This window comes from Carassius gibelio, chromosome B10, assembly GCF_023724105.1.
Source record: "Carassius gibelio isolate Cgi1373 ecotype wild population from Czech Republic chromosome B10, carGib1.2-hapl.c, whole genome shotgun sequence".
Classification (NCBI taxonomy): domain Eukaryota; kingdom Metazoa; phylum Chordata; class Actinopteri; order Cypriniformes; family Cyprinidae; genus Carassius; species Carassius gibelio.
This window is the reverse complement of record NC_068405.1, coordinates 16457774-16483365: the sequence shown is the minus strand read 5'-3', so window position 1 is coordinate 16483365 and position 25592 is coordinate 16457774. Positions and strand designations below refer to the sequence as shown.

The 25592-nt window shown below is 35.6% G+C and overlaps 1 protein-coding gene across 2 annotated transcripts in view; it reads right to left on the bottom strand.

Annotated features, from left to right (window-relative positions):
* Window positions 1-25046, bottom strand: part of ntm (neurotrimin) — a 282472-nt gene extending 257426 nt beyond the window's left edge. Inside the window, exons 1-2 of one of the 2 annotated variants that reach the window (XM_052566982.1) lie at window positions 24932-25046; window positions 24729-24840 (exon numbers count right to left, since the gene is read on the bottom strand). In XM_052566982.1, the coding sequence (XP_052422942.1) occupies window positions 24729-24789 (61 nt within the window). In that variant the 5' untranslated portion in view covers window positions 24790-24840; window positions 24932-25046. Of the gene's footprint in view, window positions 1-24728 lie in introns of both variants that reach the window. The other variant, XM_052566988.1, reaches the window with a different exon arrangement.
* Between the last annotated feature and the right edge of the window lie 546 nt (window positions 25047-25592).

Genomic DNA, 25592 nt, shown 5'->3' with positions numbered 1-25592 from the left:
TTTGGTTTTGAAAGAAGTCCCTTATGCTCACCAATCCTAGATTTGTTTGATCAATAAAACAGTAAAATAGAAATATTGTGAAATGTTATTACAATATAAAATAACTGTAATTTATTCCTGTGATGGCAAAGCTTAATTTTCAGCACCATTACTCCAGTCTTCAGAGTCACATGATCCTTCAAAAATCACTCTAATATGAGAAACGTTTCTAATTATCAGTGTTGAAAACTGTTTAATGTTTTTGTAGAAACTGTGATAATTTATTCAGGATTCTTTGATGAATGAAGTCTAAAAGACAAGGATTTATCTGAAACAGTTTTTGTTTGAAATAAGTAGTTATCACAAGATTTATAAATAATAATATTTATAAATATACTTTTTTATTGAATGGTAGTGTTCAGTGTACATATTATATGTTATTAAAAAATGTATCAGTTATTATTATTTTTATTATTATTAAATTTTCTCTGTATTCTATTATATATTTGTAATTATACTAAAATGTATAATGATGCAGACAAATATAATATTTTATTTAATAATTCCTCCTTTTTCAAGATAAATACAGTCCAATATTTACAGCTACTATTTAACAACCTCTTAAAAGAGAAGAAACATTTTTTTCACACGATAGCATTTAAAGTCTGCAAGTGAACACTTTATTTGTAGGCTGGATTTAAGAAAACTGATAGCTTTGATTGATTCTAATCTAAAAACAAACCATAACATCCAATAGAACATACAAAAAAACATCCTTGCAATGATCTAAAGGTATTACTGAATGTGGGTTCATTTTTAAACAGCTTAACCTTCAGACATTCTAATAGAGATCATAGTCAGTATAAGAGAGATTGAATTGGTTGACGTTGGTTCCCTGTCTGCCGTATGTGCTGAAAGACAGTTGGGAAGGTGAACGCCACAACGTAGCAGAGCAGAATACTGATTTCCAGTTTGGCAGCAAGAAGCCCCTTGGCCAGGCTGATCTAGGCACAGCCATGTGCAACAGCATGGAGCCAAATAATCACCAACCTTTCTACTTTCTCTGAGAGAGTGGAACCACAACCCTACAGCCCATCTTCAACCTACAAATTCATTCACTCACAGAGGCAAACAAAAATGGATTTAGGACATTCTTCAAAGGGCCAGGTGTGTTGCTCATAACAGGGGAGAGGAATGTAACTGCTCTTTCTCTGTCCACAATGGTTCAATCACTACTTTCAAATCCAACAAATCCCCAATAAACAGCAATGAGCTGCTGAGGGTTACCAAAATCATAATGATCAAAGAACTGCCCATCAACCAAAAAGTGTCGGTCAACCAAAAGCAACCAAACAGCTACTATTCTCTGTCGTCTGAACACATGAACTGAGCATGTGAAAAGGCACAAACAATATCAGTGAGCTATATTATTATCTAAAGATGCACTTCAGTTGCAAGTAAAAGATTTCAGTCAAAGCTCTGAACAGTTTTTCCTCAGGATTTCACAGTACCCCAGTTTCAATGCCAAGAGTCAAAAATGCCATAAGTGGAATGAGCAAATGATTCACAGCATGTAGGACTTTTGTTAATTGCTTCTAAATGACTGAATTTGTTTGCATCCTCAATTAAAAATAGACAGAGAGGCCACCACATTGCCTTTTTCATGTTTTATCCAAGAAAAAGTTTATGTTGGCTTTAAATTATTGTTTGGGGGGAGGGGTACGTTAGTCAAAAACCTATTAAAAATTTACATTATAAACATATAATTTGGAAAATAAGCAAAGGTCTTACAAGTTTGGAACGACATGAGGGTGTGTAATTAATGACAGAATTTTCATTTTTGGGCGAACTATCCGTTTAACATATCCTACCTCAATTCAACATGAACACAGAGTACATCGTTTGATTGACTTAAGTACATGAGTAGTTAAAGACACCTAATATAAACTGGAACCTCAAAATCTTCCTGACTCCTAATTCTAAACATTACTGTATAAAATCTATTCTATGCGGTGGCATGCCCTTCTTGATTAAGTGGTTTGTGTGAAATGTCCATGAAAAGTCTTCTGATATATGAACCACAAACTCTCTCCACAGGGGTCCTGCTGATCCTGAGAGGAATGTTGTATCTTTCATTAGTTAAGAAAAATGGAGAATATCTTTTTTTTATTACAGTATATTATATTACAGCTCATCTACAACAACTGAGTGAATTAGTTCAGCATCTGCTGTGTCGAAGGAGAACAAGCAGCTCTAGTTACTCTCCTACACGATGATATCCGATCTACGCTGCACAAAGTAGTAAGCCAATTAAGTTGCAGTAACCTCAAGATCTCAGAGCTATTCTGGTCATTAAACTGGAGAACTCTCCTGATGGCCAACACACCACGTTCTCAAGATGAAGAAATCAAATCTTGCATGGGGTAAAGCTGATTGCATGAACATTTCTGATATATAAATGATACAGTATTATCAAAGGTAATGTGAGCATTTACCAACTGATGAAAATTGTGAATTAGCATACATTCTGTCTGAGGAAAACCTGCAAATATTTTGCTTGCATATTAAACACATACTACATGTTGAATACAACTTGAGCTTTATTGACATGTTGTTGATTACCACAAAAAACACAGATTTACAGTAACACACTAGCAATGGAAGTCTATGGCATAAGAAATTCCGAGAGGTTTAAAAGCAAAAATATGGAGCTTGTGTTTTTTATTAAAGCACTTAATGAATGGTATATTGTATGCATCACATTAATTGTGGTACTCTATGATAGCATCAATTATTTACACTGTTTAAAATCAGTTTTAAAAAGATTTAAAGATTTACTTCACATATTTTATGACATACATTTTAAAAACCGAGTGAAAATTATTTTCTGTTGACAGATGCTGTTAATAGAACTTAAGTTATATTTAACCCTGAAAATTCCTTTAATCGTCAGATAATTGCTCACCTTACATGGCACATCTTAGCACTTTGTCAAAGTTCAAAAGAATGCTAAATTTGGAACCACAACTTTTTCCTTTTATTGGGTTTGAGGGCAAGATAGATAACAAAAATATGTTTTCTGTCAGTGGACCTCTAAGGTCAGAGCAGGAAATATATTCAGACAAGATGTATTTCTTGAGTTTAACTCACAGAGGATGTTCTTGTCTTCATTTTACCTGTCTACTCCTGAAGAATATGAAAACAGCAGAGACAAAGTCTCCAGGGAACTGATTCCATCAGTCTCTGTCTCGGTAAGCTGTCTAAATAGTATATATTAAACAAAAATAAACCCTTACAGACTCTTGCCTCCACATAAAGTGTCCCAAACCATAAAACTGCGTAGAAAATAACAAATATCAACGACTGAACTTCGGTCGGTTTCTCACACACAGCTAATGGCTTCCAAAGACTATAGCTCACGAGACATATGGTGCTCGTACAATCTTTTTGAAAACAGAAGGCTTCGGTCTCCATTAAATGTAACGGCATGAAAAAATAGGAAAAACCAGGTTTTCAGAATCACTTCTATTGATTTCCACTAAAGAAAGGAAGTCTGGAACAACATGAGGACAAGTGAATGACAAAATTCTCCTCATCCCTTTTATGCATCTGTGCATGTTGATGAGGCTTATTTTTTTAAACATATTCTTCAGCTAGTCTAGTGTATACCAAGTCTCTTCAAGTCCAGGACTTGACAGAGACAAGTTGCATTTGCTCATAAAAATAGGTGTGTTACCTGCAAAATGTAATCAGGAGGATGTGTGCAAACAAGTGTTATGGAATTTAAAGTATCTTCCATTGTATAACATTGTATAAGTTCTTAAATTTGGGAATGAAAAACAGGAAATGCAAAACAATTAACCTAATGTTATTATTAAACTTCAAAAGGCTATGATTTCATTAAATAAATTTGAGCCCTACAATAAATTCAATGAATGCTGTACATTTATTCCAAGCAATCATTTACAATTGACTCTTATTTATTCACAAAATGTTTTCTCATAGCTTCATAAAATTACATATGAACCATCGATGTCACATGGACTATTTTAACAATGTACTTCCATTTATTGGGTCTTGAAGGTGGTAGTTGCATTGCTGTCTATGCAGGGTCAGAAAGCTCTTGGATTTCATCAAAAAAAATATCTTAGTATGTGTTCCGAAGATAAATGAATATCTTAAGGGTTTGGAATGACATGAGGGTGAGTAATTATTTAATTTTTGGGTGAAATATCCCTTTCAGATATAAGTCTGTCTGGCATTTTTTTTTCAAATTATTTTTTTTTTTAGGCTACTATAAAATATCAATGGACATTTTTGAAAATGAAGCATTCAAAAACTGACCTAAAAATAGAAGATAAAAATTAAGAGCTTTAAAAAAATAAACATCTAAAAAATAATAATAATCTCAGACGGACAGGTTTTTGCATCTGAAGTCTTCATATAGATTTTACTAGTATCAGTGTATTAACAGACTTGAAGCAAAACTATTTAAAACACCTAGTGTTCTATAACTTCAACTAAAGTACTAATGTTTTTTAATGTACTCCTACATTTGTCATCTAAGAAAATCTAGCTTCAGGCCCTGAAGTCTATACGGTTTCAAAATACTGAGTTACTTCTAATGTACTTGTAAGTGTATTCAGCTGTTATTAATGTGAGATTAGAATGTCAATTTAAAAACCTCCTAGGGACAACAAACACAAACTTCACTTGCTTTGCATATACTGCAGCTCAGTAGAGCACAAAATCGTGACACTGTGAATGCGTGTCAAAGGAGTATCAATGACGACACAATGACGATAGCTATCCTGTTGTTTCCTTCTATTTAATGCGTTTTCTTTTGTTTGATGCCATGCAAACATTTATTGCACAAACAAAGAGCTGCTGCTGAATATTAATCTAATGCCAGCTTGGAATCATTTTACTCTACACCTGGGGTCTTGAGGGAAAGTCAATGCTCATGTATTGAAATTCAGAATCCCTGCTGTTGCTCTCAAATATCAAGCATCTATTCTACCACACACACTCACGCAGGCTGTCATATCTCCACTGTATTTCTAGATCAGCTTTGCCATCAGCAATACACCTGTTATCGCAGTAATGCAGTCACCTCCTCGCAGCAGTGTTTCCTGGTCTCAATGCTTCACACACACATACACCTATACATGCATAACACTCCCCTGGAGTGCCCTCATACAAGCAGGAAAAAAAATGGGCACAGTGAGGTAAACTTACATTGGTATATGGGTTATTCATATTTACATTGACAGGTATTTTATTTATTTTTTTAGTACATACATGAGTGTTGTTCACTAATACTTAATTTTTTTTCTTTCTTTATTGGTAATTGCAATAAGCTAAAATAAAATTAAATATAAATATCTGATGAAAACTTTAAATTAAACTTAACTTTTAATGGAAATTAAAATTTAATTAATTAACATTAAATTAACTCTAAATTACTCACATATGTATATAAACTTTATCTCTATTATATATCTATATCTATGGCATTTACATATAAATACAGCTCAAATTTTCTATGCACACACTACACACATACATATTACAATAATAAATATGGATCAAACTGTTTGTTTTTCTTTTTATATATGATGTTTAGTTTAGTACGCCCTTACACTGGATACATGCAACATCTTCCATAAATCTAGCAGAGCGGAACAGCAAATTATATTTGTTATACTTTCAGATGACTGTGGGTTGAGAGAGAGCATCGTCATCGAAATGTCAACATCCAAAGGTCACATACGAGCCAGTTAAGAGGCAGCTTATGTAAAGCCATTACTCTCAGCAGCTGATGCTTTATGAGTAAAAGGCTGCAAAGACATAATGACAGTGATTACATTGTGTCAGCATACTCAGAATAAACTAATCACAGCATAGTGGGCTGGAACTGTGCTTTATGCCATATGAATAAATAATGCATATACATATTTTGGTCCCTGTGGGTTTTGTGTTACTCACAGTCACGGTATATACAAGCTTCAAAGTTCGGCTGCATTTTTTAAAAGAGTTTCATGAAATATGCATGCAGCCAAATATCTTTTTGAGGAGCGACAGAGTGAAAAGAGGACAAGAGTGTATTCTTCAAGAAAAGCTCAGATTAGATTACAATCCGCCTGTGCTTGTCTCCTAACCGGATTAAATCTGCCACCTCCCGCCGCAGACAAACTCCACTCGACCATTTGCAACGCTAATTTAGGGTGAGCTGGAAGAGGTGTTGGGGGCTGGGGGTGTCTGGCAGGCAGACCTTTAATCTCTCACGTCAGCATGAATCCTCAACTGTCAGAATGAGTGATTATCCTGCAGTCGGTCCTGCTTGCTGGATGCCTGGATGTGTGGAAATTCAAGCAGCTATACTGAAACTGTGAGGTCTCTTCTTATTAATTAATTATCATCACTCTATGTTGTGACACGTCAACACAAAAGCCAGTCAAGTGAATGTCGAGACTAAATAGTTTACTTAATGAGTTGGTCAAAGGGCAAACCAACATTTCACTACAGCTTAATAAACACATCGCTATGTCTTAACGAGGTTAAATGTGACTCGTTCATCAAATAAAGGCAGGGAAAATTGCTAAATAATTAGGGCCCAGTGACCGAGTGGCTCTCACTGTTTGGGCTGAATTGTAATTGTTATACTACAGGTGACGCTGCAGAGCCACATCTCCTGTAAATCACAATTTAATGAGCACAAGCTGTCAAAGCAATTAGAGGCTAATTGTTTTGGAAGTGACTGTCCTGGCTTTCATAAACCACAAGAATAGAAAATGTCAAGCCTTAACATGACTTCAGTAGTAATGGATTCCACCAAGGAGGTCTAGTCCTATAATAACTGAAGAACCGTTACCATTCCCATAGCAATAGAGATGAGAAAGTAAAATTAAAATATTCTGCAATATTTGTGATGTTGCATGCTTGAATAAATGTTGCAAGATATAAGGCTGCTATTGAATGTTCATCAGCATAAAAAGACGTTTTTTTTTTCAGGGTGTAAACAAATCACTGTAAGGCCTAACTTGGCCATACTAACCAGTAACACCGGTCACAAAAAAAAAAAAAAAAAAAAAAAAAAAAAAAACTGCAAATGTATCAAGTTCAGGACTCAAATTCTTCCAATTTTAAGGGTGGAGGTAGAATTTATCAAATAATTTTTCTCTTCTCTTTCAGCTTAAACAAGAAACAAAATTAACTGCAAGTCTGGTTCAAAGCAACTGGACACAATGCAAATCTCTTATGAATTCAACGTATTTCCTTCTTTCTGTATGAAGAATACTACATACTGCTGTATCTATTCTAAGTTCACTTGTCAGTGTACACAAGTTCCCCTATGCATAGAAAAGCTAACAAATCTCTGGACATTAATTTAATTGTTAAAGGAGTATTTTATACAACAGTTTTGAAGAACTGTTGAAGCATTCTAAACCTAAAGAACCCTAAGGACCTGTTTGCTGGCAGGAAGCTGGAGTTAAGTCTAAATTTATTCAAACATGCGGCTTCATCGCTGTCCTGTGGAAAAACCATCACACTTTGAGCCCCTCCACCTCGTCATCTCAGAGTCAAAACTCCATCAGTTCATCAAACTGTGTTGATGGAATACACTTTCTCAAATGCTCAAGTTCCCCTGACATACTTGGAGCTTGTCATAACTGGAATTGAATTTACAGTGAATGTGTCCACTAGGACCATGCAATGCCCTAAAAAAAGTGTAACTAACCTTTTTCGCACAATCTCCCTATCACAGTCCAAGAGCCTACTGATCTGTATTCAGGATCAGGTGTAGAGATTTTAAGGTGAATTATTGCTTCACTTATAACCCAATGGTCATTCATTCTCTAACGGCCATCAACACTGATATGAAGTTCACAAAGTGTTTGGCAGCTAATTTGTGAATGGATGGCCAAACAAACCTCAATGCGAGATAACGACTTTCTATTACACAGGAATGGTGAAACTGCTATCAATATTATGCCGGAAGAATGCTAATGAGAGTCCACCTGTTCTATAAGCCCTCCAAATTCCTGTCGGTTTATCCTTCACACTGAAAGGGGACAATATACAAAAGGTGGCAAGCAGGCTTTATAGAAATCACCTTCCAAACAAACGCAAGAGGGACATTTTGCAATGCAGACAGACATCAACAGGGCTATTTCTATTCCTGTCTTTTGTCAGTATAGCAAAAATTGTGGACCGCTAACGTCTTATGCATTCATAGTCAGCTAATTTTATTCTATGCTATTTACAGCAACGTCACTGATAGGCAACATTTCAGAAATTAAGTTATTTTCACATACTGTAGTAAAACTGCAAAACATGCATTATGAATGTAATAATTTTGTATATACATGTGTGAAGAGCCTTGTGTGATCAGCTAAAGCACACTATACCAAACAAGATAAAGGCGTTTAGTCTTTTCCATGACCTTTCTATCATTGCAGGCATTATCTTGAACTAAAATAAACTTACTTTGCCCCAGAGGACAATATGACACTGCTACTCCAAACACTGGGGTGCAATCCAAACATTGCAGGAAGATGTTTGTTTCTAAACTGTAAAGACAGACATTGACAGAAAACTTTAAGGCCATGTCAGAGTTGTGACATATTGGATAGCACACCTGCTCCAACAGATTGTGAGGTCAAGTTAAACTGTCTTTTCAGAGTCCTGTTTCTTTATTAATTCCTGTCCATTACCTATTTTCAATAAAGGTCAAAAAGTTTCGTTTAATAAAGGGTTAGTTCACCAAAAAATACATTTTGTCATCAGTTTCTCACCCTCATATTATTCCAAACCCAAAGTTTTATATTGATCTTCAAAACACTGGTCATAATACTTTTAATGAAACCAACATTTCCGCCCCTCCATTGAAAAACCATTCATCCAAAAGTGCTTCAAAATGTTCAAAAAAAGAGATCATAAAAGCAATTGGGGGTTGTGTTTAGGAACAAGTTTGCAGTCTCCATCCGGCGAATCTAGTAATGAAGAAAACAACACACATCACCTTTAAGCTCTATCGAGTCAACGCTTGTAAAATACCTCAGTTTGTAAAAACTAAGTTAACACATGCACTTACAATGGAAGAATACGAAGCAAATGTTGCACCATGGATGCATGAATATTACTTAAATGTCCCTTACACTATATTTAACATTATTCATTTTATCCTTACTGGTCTTGCAGTAAAACTACAGTACTATAAACTTAAAAACACAGCTAAACTCAGAATGGCACAATTCTCCACCAACTTTTCTCTTAGATTAAACACAGAGTACAACAGCCTATGGCCTTTATCTAATAAAAAAAACAGCAAGGCTGAAATTACCGACTCGTGAATGAGAGAGAAGGTGAACACTTCGAGCTGACTCCTTCAGGCGCTCATGCAGAGGTGCTGGCAGGCTAATTGATTATTGACAGCATGCCTGTTTCTGCGCGCCTACGGCAAGGTATGCCATGTCCTCCAAGTGACTGACTGCATCACGAAACTGTAATAAAAAGTTGAGGGACCAACTCTGATTTATTATTCTTAATTAAACAAAAAGTAGTATTCGTATTAACCAGATCAGTTGTGAAAATATTCCATAATTTCATCACTTTTTCAAGACTAACAAGTTATGCTTATCCTTATGCTGTGATCCTTATAATATAAGTGATACTTATGCTGAGAAGTAAAATGGTGTCTTCACTACTGCATTGTCTTGCCCTGAGGAGCTTTTGTTTACACTGACTATAGAGGCTTTGTAGAAAATATCCATTTCAAAACCATGACACCTTGATTACCATTTTCAAATCTCTCCAAGCAAACTAGTGCAGCTAAAAGAAAAACAGAAAATTAGATGGTTGGATAAAAGAAATAGATCACCCAAAAAAACTGATAAAAAAGATAAAAATAAATAAAAATAAATTGTGTTCCACAGAATAGAGTCAGTCATTCAAAGTTTGAAAAAACATAAGGATGAGTAAATGACAAGTTTTCATTTTTGAGCGAACTCTCTCTTTAATAACTGGTAGAACCTGTGAGCATTGCCACAAAAGACTTCACAGTGCTGCCTTGGAAGAACTATTTTGGGTTACCAAAAGAACCCCTTTTTTCTTAGGGTGCAGATTATTCTAATTATCTGAAGAACCTTTTTCCACTATAAAGAACCTTTTGTGCAATGGAATGTTAACAGTACTTCATGGAACCATAGATGCCAATAAAGCATCTTTATTTTTAAGAGTGTGGGCATCTCTTCATGCTAGCACGAACAGCAAGTGACTTCTGACTGGTTATTCTGAGAAAATGGTAGTTATTCTGAGAACTACTAAATCAGACCATTAAAAAAAAACTTTTGGTAGACTTTCGAAACCTTCAAGTTCCTTTTTTATTATTCTGTGGAAGATTTCCACTGAGATTCTTCCTGTCTTGGGGAATACAAGTCACCCGGGGGAAGTTATTTTGTTCTCTGACTCTCCCACAAAAAACAGGCATCCTGCAGCACAGCCATACTGCAAGTTTTCTATCTTACCACTTCTAGCCCTAGGACAACAGAAAACAAGTTGATGGCTCAAATCCATAGGAGCTTGTTATTTATCATGACATATCATGAAGATATGCAATTTGTTTGAAAAAGGATAAAAATACAGAATTGCGAGATAAGCAAAGCTTGTGCAGGATGTTGCTAAACAAAGTGTGTCTACTCCTACGTTAATGATTTAAGGTGTCGAAAAAACATGGCTTGGTTATACGTGGGTGCTGTTTTTCCTTGACTTGTCTTGTCTGAGAAGTCATGCTGGCAAAGGAGAGTTACCACTTGCACCTGGTTGTCAGCACACCAGAGGAAAGGCTGTGCTCACCTATTTCTATTCAAGCCTCCTCTTTTAATCTCTGTGTAAACCTGACAACATTGCATTTCCTGATTAAAATCACTCAGAGATCAAATTCAACTAGAGGATACTTGTTATTCCTGGTGCTAATCACACATCTCTCTATCCAAGGACAGAGAAAAATCAATCAAATATGTCACCTTTGAATGACTTCACAAATTGTTTAACACCACGTCCTGTAAATACCATTTGCAAGAGGGAGAAATCTTTGTCGCCTTCTATTTATTTGTGCGAGGCGTTTCAATACGACCCAATAAAAGTTTGGAAAGAAATCCATTTCATTTCCCATAAAAAAATAGTCTGAAAAGTCATGCATTTAAATGTGGGCTTCCCAAATGCTCCCTTGAAATGTATAACTTTGCCTTCCCTGAGACCCACACCAACCAAATCAATCTTAATAGATTGGCATCACCATAATATTTATGCATCAATCTCAGAGCTATGGCCGAACATAAACAATGAGGTCAGTTTGCTGTAGAGGGTTGATCCATAATTGCCATTTTAATTTTCCTGGAAAGGACTACAAATCACACAAAATGATAAAATACAATTTGAAACGATATGAAACCAAAGCGAACAGCTCAGGCATACTAAGGTAACATGAAATGAAAGCTCTTATAATACCTGTGCATACATATACACGCGTTATGAAGCTACATTATTCAGCTGCAAAGCAAAAAAAAAAATGATACAACTGGTAAAAAATAAAAAATTGGAAATCTCACCATCTGGTGGGAAAGATAAGATATGAGAGTTATTTTAGAGCTCAATAGAGAGTATACAAACAGTCCATGAGTGAATATTGCTGCAGGGATTTCCTAATTTAGATTTTATTTTAAACTTGTATGTCCCACGGTATGATGTGGGGTTATTGATGCCACAATGGGGGCTTGTCTTTTGCCGAAAACCATGTACGGACCAATAAGCACTGATCTATGTTCCCTCCAAACCTCTCCTGAGAAATATCTTCATCATTTCTAATAGAAGCACAGGCTGAGCTTGCAGTTCCTTAAGCTTTTTTGCAATAACCGTACAAGAATAAACACTGCAGAGAGAAAAGGCAACTGAAACGAGGCACTCGACTAAATCCTAATGTATAGGGATCTCTGAGAGCTATAACAAGACATTGTCCTAACAATACTGAATTTGATGAGCAGGCGATGAGATGTTATAGACTGACTTCATATCTGAGCTCTCCTTTATGAATATATTCCACATGAAATGATTTTCCGATCCTCTCTCACATCTTCATATCACTCTACACAGCCCACCACAGTAATCAACAGCAATCATAGTTTCAAACGTCTCTCTAGCTACAGCTAATGAGCTGCATTCCAGCACCTTTGGAATGCCACCTTCAAGAATACAGCAGGTTATTTTTTACCCATCAAAGAACGGCTCCAGGTATCCTTTGAACAAAGACATTAGAGAGGAAGAAAAAAAAAAAACAGCAAATGAATGTTTTGCTGAAGGCTGTGATGTACCTGGTCGAGATCTGTGGTTCAGGTAAGGCCACTAGAGAAACACGGTATGAGGTTGCAACTAACAAGTGCAAAAGACGAACTGATAACCATCCAGATGCAAAGTTTAAAAAAAAAATTAGAAAACTGGAAACAAATCTAATTTATCTCATTTAACGTATTACTTAAAAATATACTAAAGTGATCAAACTACTAAAAAGGAAAAAAGCAGAAAAATAGTCTGGCGTCTGGCATCTGGCATCAGGGCTCTGTAACACGAAGCCAGATTAGCTGGCTAGCCAGGTAAGTTTCAGTTTAGTTTGCAACAATTTTGAGTTTAACCCTCTGGAGTCTAAGGGTATTTTTGGGGCCTTGAGAAGTTTTGTCATGCCCTGACATTTGTGCTTTTTTCAGTTTCTTATAAATATCTAAATGGGTAAAGTCTAATATTACTGTAATCAGCACAAACTGGGCTATAATAATATGTGAAATGCATGCATGTACATGATTGTATTTTTGAGAAAAAAAATGTTATGCATGGTTAGTGAAAAACAAAAATTTTTAAATCACTTGAATAAGGCAATAAAACACATACATAAAATTGGTTGCCGGAAAAGTTGAGAACTGGAGCTTGTAGCCTAGAATTTTTCTTTCTGAATGATGTGAAAATCATCTTGTTTACTCATTCACAGAAAACAATATATTAATTTAAATTTTCTAAAACACTTTTTGTTGGTAAAAGTCATATGCGAGTAGGCGTCAACTATCATGAATATCATTGTGATTTACACCTGAGAAGACAAAGGCCTGCATAATGAGCTGCATAATGAGCCTCTCATTCAACTGTGCCACTGAGGGAGGACTTACAAGAAAGAATGTGAGAACAAAATAAAAGTATATAATTTTATGTTTGTAGTTCATTAAAAATATATTTAATTATCCCACAACATAATTTAATATCCACTTGGGGGAGCAGTTAAACAGTTTATTAGGAACAATCAAAGCTGACTTTCAAACAAATTTTTTGGCATCCTTCAGTCACACAATCCTTCAGAAATCCTTTTAACAATCTTATTTTCTACCAAATAAACCCCATTTATTATCATCATCATCATTATTATTATTATTAATGTTGAAAAGAGCTGATAATATTTTTCAGTTTTTTTTAGGGGGAATAAATCGAAAGAACTGCATTGTTTTTACATTTGCTAGAGTTATCTCTATTTGTCACATTTATATTATTTACATCAAGCTTTTGAATGGTATTGTATATTGTTATTGAAACTTCAGAATGTTTCACTTGATTATACATTTAGTCAGGAATTATAGTTTGGAAAAAGTATTTGGAAAAAGTCTAACTAGTAAAATGTTTACACTTTATGTGAAAACTAGTACAAATAAATAAAAAGAGACTTACTCATGTTTATGATCTCTGCTGAATAAAGAGCTTCATTCTTTTTTCTGAGGAAATCCATTTCTCAAATCCTCAACCACATCACATCTTTTTGGGGTGAATTATGTCTTAGTCCTCTCATCGCGAAGCAAACAGTAAAATAAAATAAAAACTTGAAGAACAGTCTCGCTGCTTTTTCTTCTGTGTGGGCGTATTCAAGCCGCGCGCTTCAGTTTGAATCTGAATAGCGCGTTAAGCGCGGGGGCGTGGTCACATTAGATATAATGAGCGGAGATATGAAAAACATACATCGCGTTGTTTTCATATGGATTACTTTATCTCAGAATATTTGTTTTCGGCAGCACTTGTTTAGTTTAAAAGTAGACATTCCAGGCTTTCTATAGATATCTCTCTCATGTCTCTTCGTTGAGTATTCACGGAGTTACAGTTCATTTTAATGAAATGTTTGTACATGACGATCAGCGGAGACAAAGACTGTAGACAGCGCACCTTGTTTGTTATCTTTATTTTATAAGTGCACAAAGGTGTTTTGTTATTATGTCTGTATCCAAAAAAAACTAGACCCTTTACGGATTCGATTGATGTATTGCTCTAATCTGTACGATTAAAACTGAGAGTGTAATTTAAGTTCTTTTCGGGGTTATCAGGAGAAAATGACTCAAAACGCATATATGCGTTAATCGACTCGAAAGGGTTAAGGTACCACGAAAGTGGTTAACATTCACAATGAGCAATAGCTACATTTGCTACATTTAGTTAATGTTAGTTTAGGGCTGCAACTAGCAATTATTCTGATAATCGATTAGTTGGCCGATTTTTTTTCGATTAATTCGATTAATTCATTTAGCTGATGCTTTTATCCAAAGCGACTTACAATTGCTATATAGGTCAGAGGTCATACGCCTCTGGAGCAACTAGGGGTTAAGTGTCTTGCTCGGGGACACATTGGTGTCTCACAGTAGATTCGAACCCGGGTGTCTCGCATCAAAGGCATGTGTCTTATCCACTGCGCCAACACCACCCCACACTATTCCACATTCTGCCCAATGTCCTTAAAACAAATGTGCCAACTGAATGCTATTAAAAAAACATACAGTGCTTAATTTATTATACCACCTGTCGTAATAGAGAAACACAAATATTTTAGGAATCGGTCAAAAAAATATCATTCTAAAAATATTATTAGATTTTCTGGACAAATAACAAACTGAAACAACTAAATAGTATTTATTCACATACTAACAAAAATTGCCTCCTTTGCTTTTGATAAAAGCTCACATGCTTGCGGGCATTATGTATGTACTTATTGATTAATTGGGTATCTGAATAAAAAAAAAACACTATAAAAGCACCTGACAACTTTTTTCTGCCTTTCACAGATAACAGCAATGATTATATTATAGCATTAAAAATAGCTTACTACTGTTACTAAAAAGCTTATGCATATTGAAGGGGGGTAACCAATACAGAAAGCTAAAAAAATTGTTAATCACTGTAGGCTATTTAGTGAATATACTGTAGTTTAAATCTCTAGATCAAAAATTTAAACAATAAAGATAATAAAGACGAATAAAATCACAGTAATACTCTGCAGGAACACATGTCGTGCATTTTGGGACACAGTCAGTCTCCTCTTACAGTCATTTCTTTATCCTGTAAAAGCATCAGATATTTATCTTTAGACAGTTACACTCTGCTGTCCCTTTTCGGTTCCTACTTTCATAAATTACTCACACGGCATGCTGACTTTTAAACCTAAATATAAAATGTTAAACAACAGATATTTCAGCAAAATTAAAGTTTTTGCGCTGAATATTGTCTCCCTCGACTCTGTGTGTTATGTCTGTTTAACGCACGCGCCCACCGTGCCAGCACTCTTTCAGTAAAGATTTCAACTTAACGCAGACTGTCATAGTGGGCCTTTATGCAAAAATGGAAAGGCTTGCATGAATTTGTGACATTTACAGATAAGGATATGACCGTTAACTAAAAGTTTTTTGTGCCAAAGAAGCCCAAACATATTTGTAAAAGCACCTGACAGGCAAGCCATTACACTAATGCATCAGCTTGAAGCTTAAAATAAAGATTTATCTTGTTTTGGCCAGCTTGGATCAAGTACTTTTCCTGCAGGAGCTCATTCTGTTTCCTCCAATATTTGTAGATACATTATGTCCATAGAAGTTTTATTTAGTGCTGTAATTTGATGCGACTGGCTGCAGTTGAACGTGCACAGTGGGCAGACCCGACTAATCAGTGTCAATGATTTTCATTATCGATAATAATCGATTTTATCAATTAGTCACTGCAGCCCTATGTTCGTTCATTAAATAACACAGTTGCAACTTTCGATTTTACCAACATGTTATTAAATATTGGAATACCTAAGATTTATGAACATTTAAAAGAATTATTAATTAGCAGTTTGTTAACTAATGAATTAACTAATGTTAACTAATGAAGCCTTAATGTAAAGTGTGATCAAACAAAATCAAAACACTTTCAAACAATATCTAGGGTATGTTGTAGTACAGATTAAAATTTTAAGTTTGAAAATAAATATCCTATAAAGTCTGAATATTTAAGTATTTGGCGCTGTGTTGAAAACCATAGCATTTCCACAAATCTAAATGGATATTTAAATATGTTTTAAAAGTAGCTGCTTTATTTATGGGGTTTCTAGGTTAAAGGCTGCATTTTCTGCAGTTTAGCGCCATCTGCTGTCATAGAGTGAATGTGCTTTCATTCAGTGCTTCTCATGCATGCTTGTTTGCAAAACCAAACCACTCCACTTTGTTGGTACCATGATACTGATCATCAACTTTCTTTGTTCAAAGTTCACACAGTTGCTATACAACAAATCGTAAATCGGGAACCCCTGACTGCAGAATTGGGACACAGCTAAGAGCTCTCTTTATGAATGGGTCTTTCAATCATTGATTCACACAATTCTTTCAAAATGCAGATTTATTCAGAAACTAAACGCATATCATACAATGTCAAACTCATACAGGGGCATTTTTTTAACCAATATCTTGAATTTTTGGATATAACTATTTATGAAGATGTTGCTCTGCATCATATGTGTCAACAGTCAACTGTATGAAATTTAAGATGATGTACAGAAGCATGGCAACTTGAATTTGAATTTAACAATAGAGACATTTAATAATTTGCTAATTTTAGAATGTACTATGTTTGTCAAATGATGACTAGAATATAACAGGAAAATTTGCGGAAATATTTTATTGTCATAAAGCTTCTTTATTCACTGTTCAAAGATTAAAGTAATCGATAATGAAATTCTGTGTTTATTATTTTCATCAATTATTCTTGATTTTATCAAGCAGCCATTGCAGCCCTAGTAGAAACATTTCAAGATCAACTAGTCTGAGAATTTAAAGTCCAGAAATGACCAGCAATTTTGTGATTTCAGCTAAAATATGACTTTTTCTTTTTTTACTGCATAGAGGACAGAGAAAATGAGAACTTCTGAAAATAAAAATTTTCTTATTGTTTTCTCTCTGTGGGTTGCGTTGCTTTTAATCTCCTTGTGCACAGCAGACAGTATAGAAAATCAAGACAGCAGCATACAAGGTGAGTTCCTAAGAGATGCATTATTATATTAAAGCTGTAGCAGATGTACTCTTGAGCATCCCTTACATAAACCTCTACCTTAGCTCATAACAGAGGGAGTATTGAATTTCTGAGGTTATACCCACTGGTATTAGCATTTCATTTTATAATTTAGTGGCTGACCTGAAGATTAAGCAGTCAGTGACTTGAACACCGCCATGACTACTGCAATGAATCAAAAGATTAGTATGCAGGTTATTCAGTGACATGGCAAAGCCATCTGAAGTGGTCCAAAGGTGGCCACTGCAATCTAGATACTGTTATATTGAAGAAGAAAAATCAAATGCAAAAACAATGAGATAGACCTGGACATTAGTGCAAAAGAAAAGCCAAGAAAACCTGGTGGTAAAGCCACAATTGCATCAAGATTTAAAAAACAATATTCATCTAAAAATCAAGTTTCTTATGCCCTGAACGCTTGCATCCCTATTAAAGCATCCTGATAAATATGCAACCACTACTTCTAATTCTGATGGGACATGCAAATGAGCGATTGCAAACATTGCTTGATTAAGTGTCAAATTTTAATGAGATGAGCTATTATCAGTCCTAACTTAATCTAATGTTATTAAGAAAGCAAAAAAAATGAACTATGAATCTGTGAAATATTTATATTTACCAGATTTGGTTGACAAATCTTGTTTGACGAGCATGACAAGAGAGCTGACATCATCGATTTCAACGAGATGAATATCCCCCCACCTCTGGCAAAATGTTGAACCATGCAGGGTCCACTTATAACAAAACTTCTCAAGGGAAGAATATTTCCATAGCTTTGCTAAAGAGATTATTGTGATTTGATAGCCTGTGGAAATTACTCATTTCCAATGCTAATGGAAAATGCAACAGAAACAAGCTGAACGACCAGGGAATTTAACATATTAGAATTCTCTGCACAAAACGCTGTCTATAAATCACTGGATTTCTATGGTGTACATGACTTTGTGTACCAGGTTTGAGTTTAAACAATGCATTATTTCTTTTGAGTGAGAATGTTATTTATCTACAAGGATGGATGTTTCTTTAATTGTGACACGAGGAAGAAACTATCTGCCAGTGCCAGCATAAGTAAGTTACTGTGAGAGGGAAAAAAAAACAGATAACAGAGCCTATGATTAATGAGAAATTTTATTTCAATAGTGACCCAAAAAGGCCATTAAGATTTCCAGTCATGCATTTAACATTAATTATAACAAGCTTTCCATAAGCCTCCATGAAATTCAACGAGCAAAGCAGTTGCGAAAATCTATTCAATGAATGCTGAGTCAACTGTAATTTCAGTCTTAAACGCTTGTTGCTTCTTTTCATTTCACTTCAAGCATTTGAAATTTTACTCCAAGAATGTAAATGTTATAACAATATGTTGACTGAGTACTTGCAAACCTCGAGGTGGTGGAGGTTTGGAAACTATAATGATGAACTTCTGCAAATGTAATATAAAACACTGCTGGTTTCATAATACTAACAGAGAAAGGCTGATTGATCCAGTACATGCCATTTTCGGTTGGAAGACTTTTGTATTGACAAGTAACGCCCATTATTCCTTAAAAGCTGAGTAGCAGCACTCTGATAGATTAGCAGAGCTTTTTTAATCAGGGTTTGTGCGGGGTAAAGGCAAAATCCCTGATAGCTCTAATTGAAATGTCCAGGCTTTACTCTACCTCTTCACTCCTCATAGAGGCCACATACTAATCAAAAACAGAAGGATTAGAGTCTCAACATGTGCTGCTCAATCACTCTATCCACCATCTGTTAGATGAAGAACACACTCTACTGATCTTCAAAACCACTAGGAGTCATTTCATGAACAAATTCACTGTACTATGGGAAATACTGTAATGTGTTGAAGGTTAACTCTGTGATCGCTTTATGAAAAGTGACAAACAAACTGCTAAATCATAGTTTTGAGTAGTTTCAATAGTTTCTGTTCCACAAAAAATGTATAAAATGGTGTTTTTGCTAGTTTTACAGTGTTACTCAATTTCAAAAAATCCCTGAATGCAGGCTTTGCTAAATTATTTAGGGATTAACCAAGCCAACTATACGAAACATGGTTAATATCCACTTTAACAAAATCTTGGATGGATTTATTGTACAACAGTGCAATTAAGTAAACAAGATCAACAATTACTAATATGCACAATTACTAATTTTGTTATATATATATATATATTATATATATATATATATATATAACTCTTCAGTCACATTTTCATAAAAAAAAAAAAAAAAAAACAGTGCTGGCATATCTCATATTTTAGGTTTCAAGCCATGTGTGACCTCTGCCAGTGAAGTCTCCATAATCACACTAACAAGAACAAGATGTAGTCGAAGTTTTTTTTTTTCACATACACATTTATACACAGAAATGTAAACCTGGTCAGCTTCTCCGACAGTGTTAAAAATGTCTGCCTTTCTGTGACTGCAGCAGAGATGAGTTTGACAGGTTTATTAACGCTTCACGAGAAAGAGCATGTATGTTCCAGCCGTATGGCATTCTGAAAGAGATTCAAAGTAACAAAGCACTGGATAAAATAGGTCTTATTATTAGCTTCAGTACAGTGGGACTCCAGAAACATGAAAGAAACAACCATTAATGTCACAGAACTCAAACCCAAAACATACCATTTTGGACACTCTGTAGAAGACATAAATATAGGCCAGAAAATGCTGTTTATTCCAGGATTCTGTATTCAAGGCTTTGAACAATCACTTGATTTTTCCTGAGCGAATATTTGAAACGTCAAAAGTTTTTCAATTGCATTTTGTTTGACATGCTGATTGCATAGAGACCGCAATATTGGAGAGCCAACTTATGAAGGCTGCATTCTTTAGACATGACAACCCATGAATAGCCACATCTACGATGTTCACTGCACCGAGTCCTAATCTAAATCTCTGGGTCATTCATACTTCACAGAATCCCTCACTGGACACAATGCTGAACTTTTCTACAACAGCTTTTGTGAATGAGCACAGTGTGTGACAGAATCTTCTCACATCGTTGCAGCAGATGTTTAATGAACAGTGCTGAGGCCACATTTGAACAGATATGAAGGCTACTTTGTGCTATTTTTAATACTTGTGTTGGTTTGATGCTCATAAAACAGTCAGGGGGTCTGAAAGCATTCACAAAGCTACTTAATAGCCACTGCCAACTCAATTTTTTGGCATGATTTACTTAGAAAATCATGCAAAATCCAAAACCAGATTGGTTCGACTAATAACTACTGTACATTTCATAATCCGTTTTATTCTTATTCACAACCAAAATCGCTGCAGCTTCACAGCACTCCTTGCATATGTTGAGATTTCCAAATTAGTTTGCTAAAAATCACATTCCCTCCAAGTAATTGCAAAAGAAATGCACAATGACAAACGGAGAAGTAATTTGGGCCCTAAAGGCTATGTCAAAATAAAGGCAACACACACTAGCATTTAATTTTGCCACTTGAGGAAATGTGAGAGTCCTCTTGTCCTTTTGATCAAATTAGCAAAGAGGTAATTTTGCAACTAGGCTAAAATCAGCACCACTTTCTGCTGTCATTGACACCTAATGTGTCTAATTTGCGTAATAACACATCATGCTGAGACTCAGCAGGACTGCAACACTTTGGATAGATGAAGCTGCATTTGATATCATAATAAAGGGTGTCTTTTTTTTTTCATCAAGAGGCGTAATCCCTCAAGGTTTTTCAGAACACCTCTAAAAAAAAAAAGTGTTGACCACATTTTTGCATATCCTAATTAAGACAAAACAAATATACAGTATATCTGTATTTTTAAGGCTTTTGACAGTACCTGATGTATTTAGGGCTGCACAATAAATCGCATGCGATATTTAATGCACATCTTGTCAATAAAGCCGATTCTGTAACCAGCTGTAAATCTCCAACACAAGCTGCGCAAAACACGCGCAAAATATGATCGTGGTTTTGCACAGCTTGTCGTTGACCAACGGCTCTGTGTAGTTAATTCTACTCCATGTGAAAGCGCCCAGGTGATGGAGATTTACTGCTGATTACAGAACCAGCTTTACTGACAAGATGTGCATTAAATATCGTATGCGATTTATCGTGCAGCCATACACACACACAAACATTCATGCTTAGCTCTGAAATTACTTAAAGAACCACTTGAACCAAACTGCCATTATTGCCAAGCAGATTTTAAACGTTTAAAAGAACTAAAACACAGTAAAAATCTAGTTTAACAAATGTTTTCCACAGCATTTTTACAAAAAAAAAAAAAGTACAATTTTGTAAAAAAAAAACAAAAAAAAAAAAAAAGTGAATGTAGTGCCCAACATTGCATACTATTTATTTATTTATTTATTTATTTATTTATTTTTGTTAAATTAGTGCATCACCTGGTTAAAAGGGCAGTTCTTGTTGGACATTGAACACACAGACAATGAACAACCATAATGTGTGTAAAGTCCATAAGTATATGACTGCTGCAAGTTAAGGCATTTTGCCACAGAATTTAAATTACAAATGCAAAATAACTTGTGTAACGACACCATATGGAAACTTAATGGCCAAATAAAAATCCCCTTGATATTCATTATATTGTTTAATTTGGTTAGCGAAATCATTTCAAATACATCATCCAGCCCTAGACTTTCATTTCTCTGAATTACAACTATTGTAGAGTCAGTTTACATTGTAAATATGTCTACTCCTCATGCTCTGATGTGTCAACCACTGATTAAACGTCATGAGTTGAATTCTTCTTGAGCAATGATCCTGAAGTCTATTCCAAAAGGAAGTTCTCTCTGTTAAATCACCGTATTCCATTCTCTCTGTGTGAAGCTGGACCACAGCTGTGGCACCAAATTTCAATTTAATGACATATAATTCCTCCCTTGGCTGAGAGAGAGTTAGAAAAGTGACAGGGGGTTCAATGGACAGTTCAGGCCTGGAGGGATGTTGGCTTGAGCACTGCAGGGGAGTCTGTAGCTTCCTGGCAACTTACTGGCAACCAATGACATCTTCTCTCTCCCTCCCTCTGTCCCAAAGGAAAAAAACACTCTTAACCCCTGACAACCTCCATTAAACACAACGAGTCTAATTCTACACTAGTGGAAGCTGCTTGTCCAGACAGTGGGGGCTATTCGGACAAGTATGTCTATTTGCTTAGGATACATAACATTTTTTGAAGAGGGACATGTCACGGTCAGATGTGGAGTATGTGAATTCTGTTATGAGCACTTGAGAATCAGTCTGAAAAGAGTGCTTGCACTTTTATGATTTTCAATTTTCCTCAATGTCACAAAAAAAAAAAAGATATCCTTGAACTGCATCGTGGACTAGACCAATCAATACCAAAGGGATACTGCACCTATACAAACGGAAACTCTGTTGTCTTACTCATCCTCATGTCAACTAATTATCTTACTTTTTGGAAAAAAAGTGCTGGCCACTGTTTTTCATATACATTTAGAATAAATGGTGATTGAAGATGTGAGCCTCAAAAAATATAACATGCATGGACCACTTTAATATGCTCATATTGTGTACAATATATTCAAAGTCTGATGAAATCATACAATAGCTTTGTGTAATGAAAAACTCAAATTTAAGTTAAATTGAAAATCATCAACTCTAGTGAGACGTTGAAGTTGCAATGTAGAGACAGATCTATTGTATTCAGATCTTCTGTATAGTGACAAATCCAAGATTAAAATATTCTCAAAAAAGAAAATAATGTAGGACAGGGATGATGACAGATGTGAATGTTAGCTTGAAGTTTTAAGAAAGGGGCAAAGTTAAATTGGATGAAATAATTGAAGTAGCAATACCTCACCAAATTCAAACTAATTTAATATAACAAGCAATACGGTGCATTTAGAAACAGACAGATTTCCATTTCATGTCAAATCTGGTTGAATTTGGTTCATTAAATGCCAAATGTACACCCTACAGTCTCATGGACTTAACTGACATGCATATTTGGTGGCCATTGTAAGTTTGCAAAACTGCAAGTGCACATGAAGGCCCTGTCCCAAACGACAGACTTAATTCGCACTTGTGAACTAACGACAGGTGTCCCATTAATAATTTTTGCGTTTGGTGCATTTCGCAAACTGAAGTGAGCTCTGTAATGGACTTCTTCTCAACAGTCAAAGCAGCATTAAGTTACAAAAGTGAGAACTGAGGCCATGTCCCAAATGGCACACTTCATGTGCACTTACAGTCGAACAAAGGCTTCTGTGTCCATGTGACCTTTAAGTTCACAAGACCGTAAGGTGTCACATTTGTCATTTTAGCTTTCTGATGGGTGTTAGGAAGAACCCCCTTTGCTCACATCTGCAGGTGAGCTCCAAAGCAGACTTGAACCCGAAAGTCAAATCAGCATTACACCATGAAAGTATGGACTTCCAGAAGGTTCCACACAAGTGAGGAAGACCACAAGGTTTTAGGGTGCGATTTCGGACAAGGCCTCAGAAAATGACAGTGAGGCCATTTGGGACAATCCCGAGATGAGCAATCACACTGTTATGAACATTCCCTTGGAAAGCTACTGTACAGCGAAACAGAACTACTGTTATGACTGTTATGAGTAATGACTAAATATTCAGTGCAGTTTCAAAATACTGTACATTTAACATGCTAGTCATATAGGCTACTTTCATAATGATTTTAAATATAAGCTATTTTTACATTCACCCCCAAGTTGTCTTTGTGTGGAAAATATGGCCAAATGACTTTCCTGCTTTATCCTTATGTGGGTGGATAAGAAAATAATGACAGAATTTTACATTTTTCTATGATTTATCCCTCGCATATCACTTGATTATTATAATTTCTCCATAAAATCATACATCAACAGCAAAACACATCTCACTCCAACAAGCAAGAGAGAAAACTGACGCGTCCTCCTGACAGGGAATATCGGCAGATTAACACGTCTTAACTCAGCTAAACAGAACACAGTAGATCTCCGTAACCAAGTTAAACCAGCTGATCAGAAACTAAGATGGGAGCTGCTCTCCAAACACACTCATTACACTGTTGCGCAGTCACGCAGATGTGAAACAAGTGCACGCGTTTGGAAGGACCGCGTCCTCTCACCATCTCAAGTGCGCTTTTCACAAAACTTTCAAACGCGAATATAAAGTCAAACCACCAGTCCCCCGTCTAAAATGCTGAAAATGCATCAAAAGCCAAACATAATAATGCTGAGTGTAACAGCTTGAAAACGCACAAAACGCCAAAGAGTTTCACGTGTCTTCATTGATTGCAAGCGCGTTCAAGACGAGACGCGTAAAACAATCTCCGATCAAAGCCAAATATTTCCCGTACAAAACACACTTTCCGAGTATTATTTATTCGCAAAAATATTAATCTTACCTTGTTGAATCAAAGCGATGGATATTCCAGCCAGGGCGACCCAGTACACGGGATTCTTCATGGCGTCTGGAGCGGATCGAGTGCGCGTGCGGTCTGCGTGATTGTTTTCCTTCTTGCAAATACCAATTTGAAAATCCGGAGGAATAAGTGGAAGTGTAGTCCCAGGCTCTAAGTAACTGTGAAGTAGGCACTCGCTCACTCACCTACGCAGGCTCTGAGAAGACCCTCCTTCAGTGAGGTATCGCTTATGGAGCTGTTTGGATAGGCTTCCACTGGATTACAAGAACCCGCTGTTTTCATTTGCTCAAGAAACGTGACTGTGCATTTGAATTGCAGTGCTTGGGTTAGTTTCCAAATCTTGAATTCGCTGCATATCCTCAGACCGCTTGTCTTATTGTTTAGTCATTTAATAATCTGTTGTTGAGTTATTTGCACTGGTTGTAATTATTATTATTATTTTTTTTTTTTTTTTGCATTTTTAACATTCCAATCAACCAATCAGAATTGAGATATAACTTTTTAGGAAATATCTGTTTTCGACAGTCAGGGTTAGGTGCTTCTACACCCTTGTTAATCAGATTTCATTTCCCATAATCGTATATATATATATATATATATAATTAATGCATTTAGAAGACGCTTTTATTCAAAGTGACTTACAGTGCATTCAGGCAGACAGATTTTACCTAATGTGTTCCCTGGGAATCGCACCCACAACCTTGTGCTGCTAATGCAATGTTCTACCACTTGAGCCACAGGAACATATACATACATGCATGCATACATACATAAATACACACACACAACCACACAATTCAAATGTTAAACAGTTATATTCATGCTCAAATCATTTCCATTTTTCAT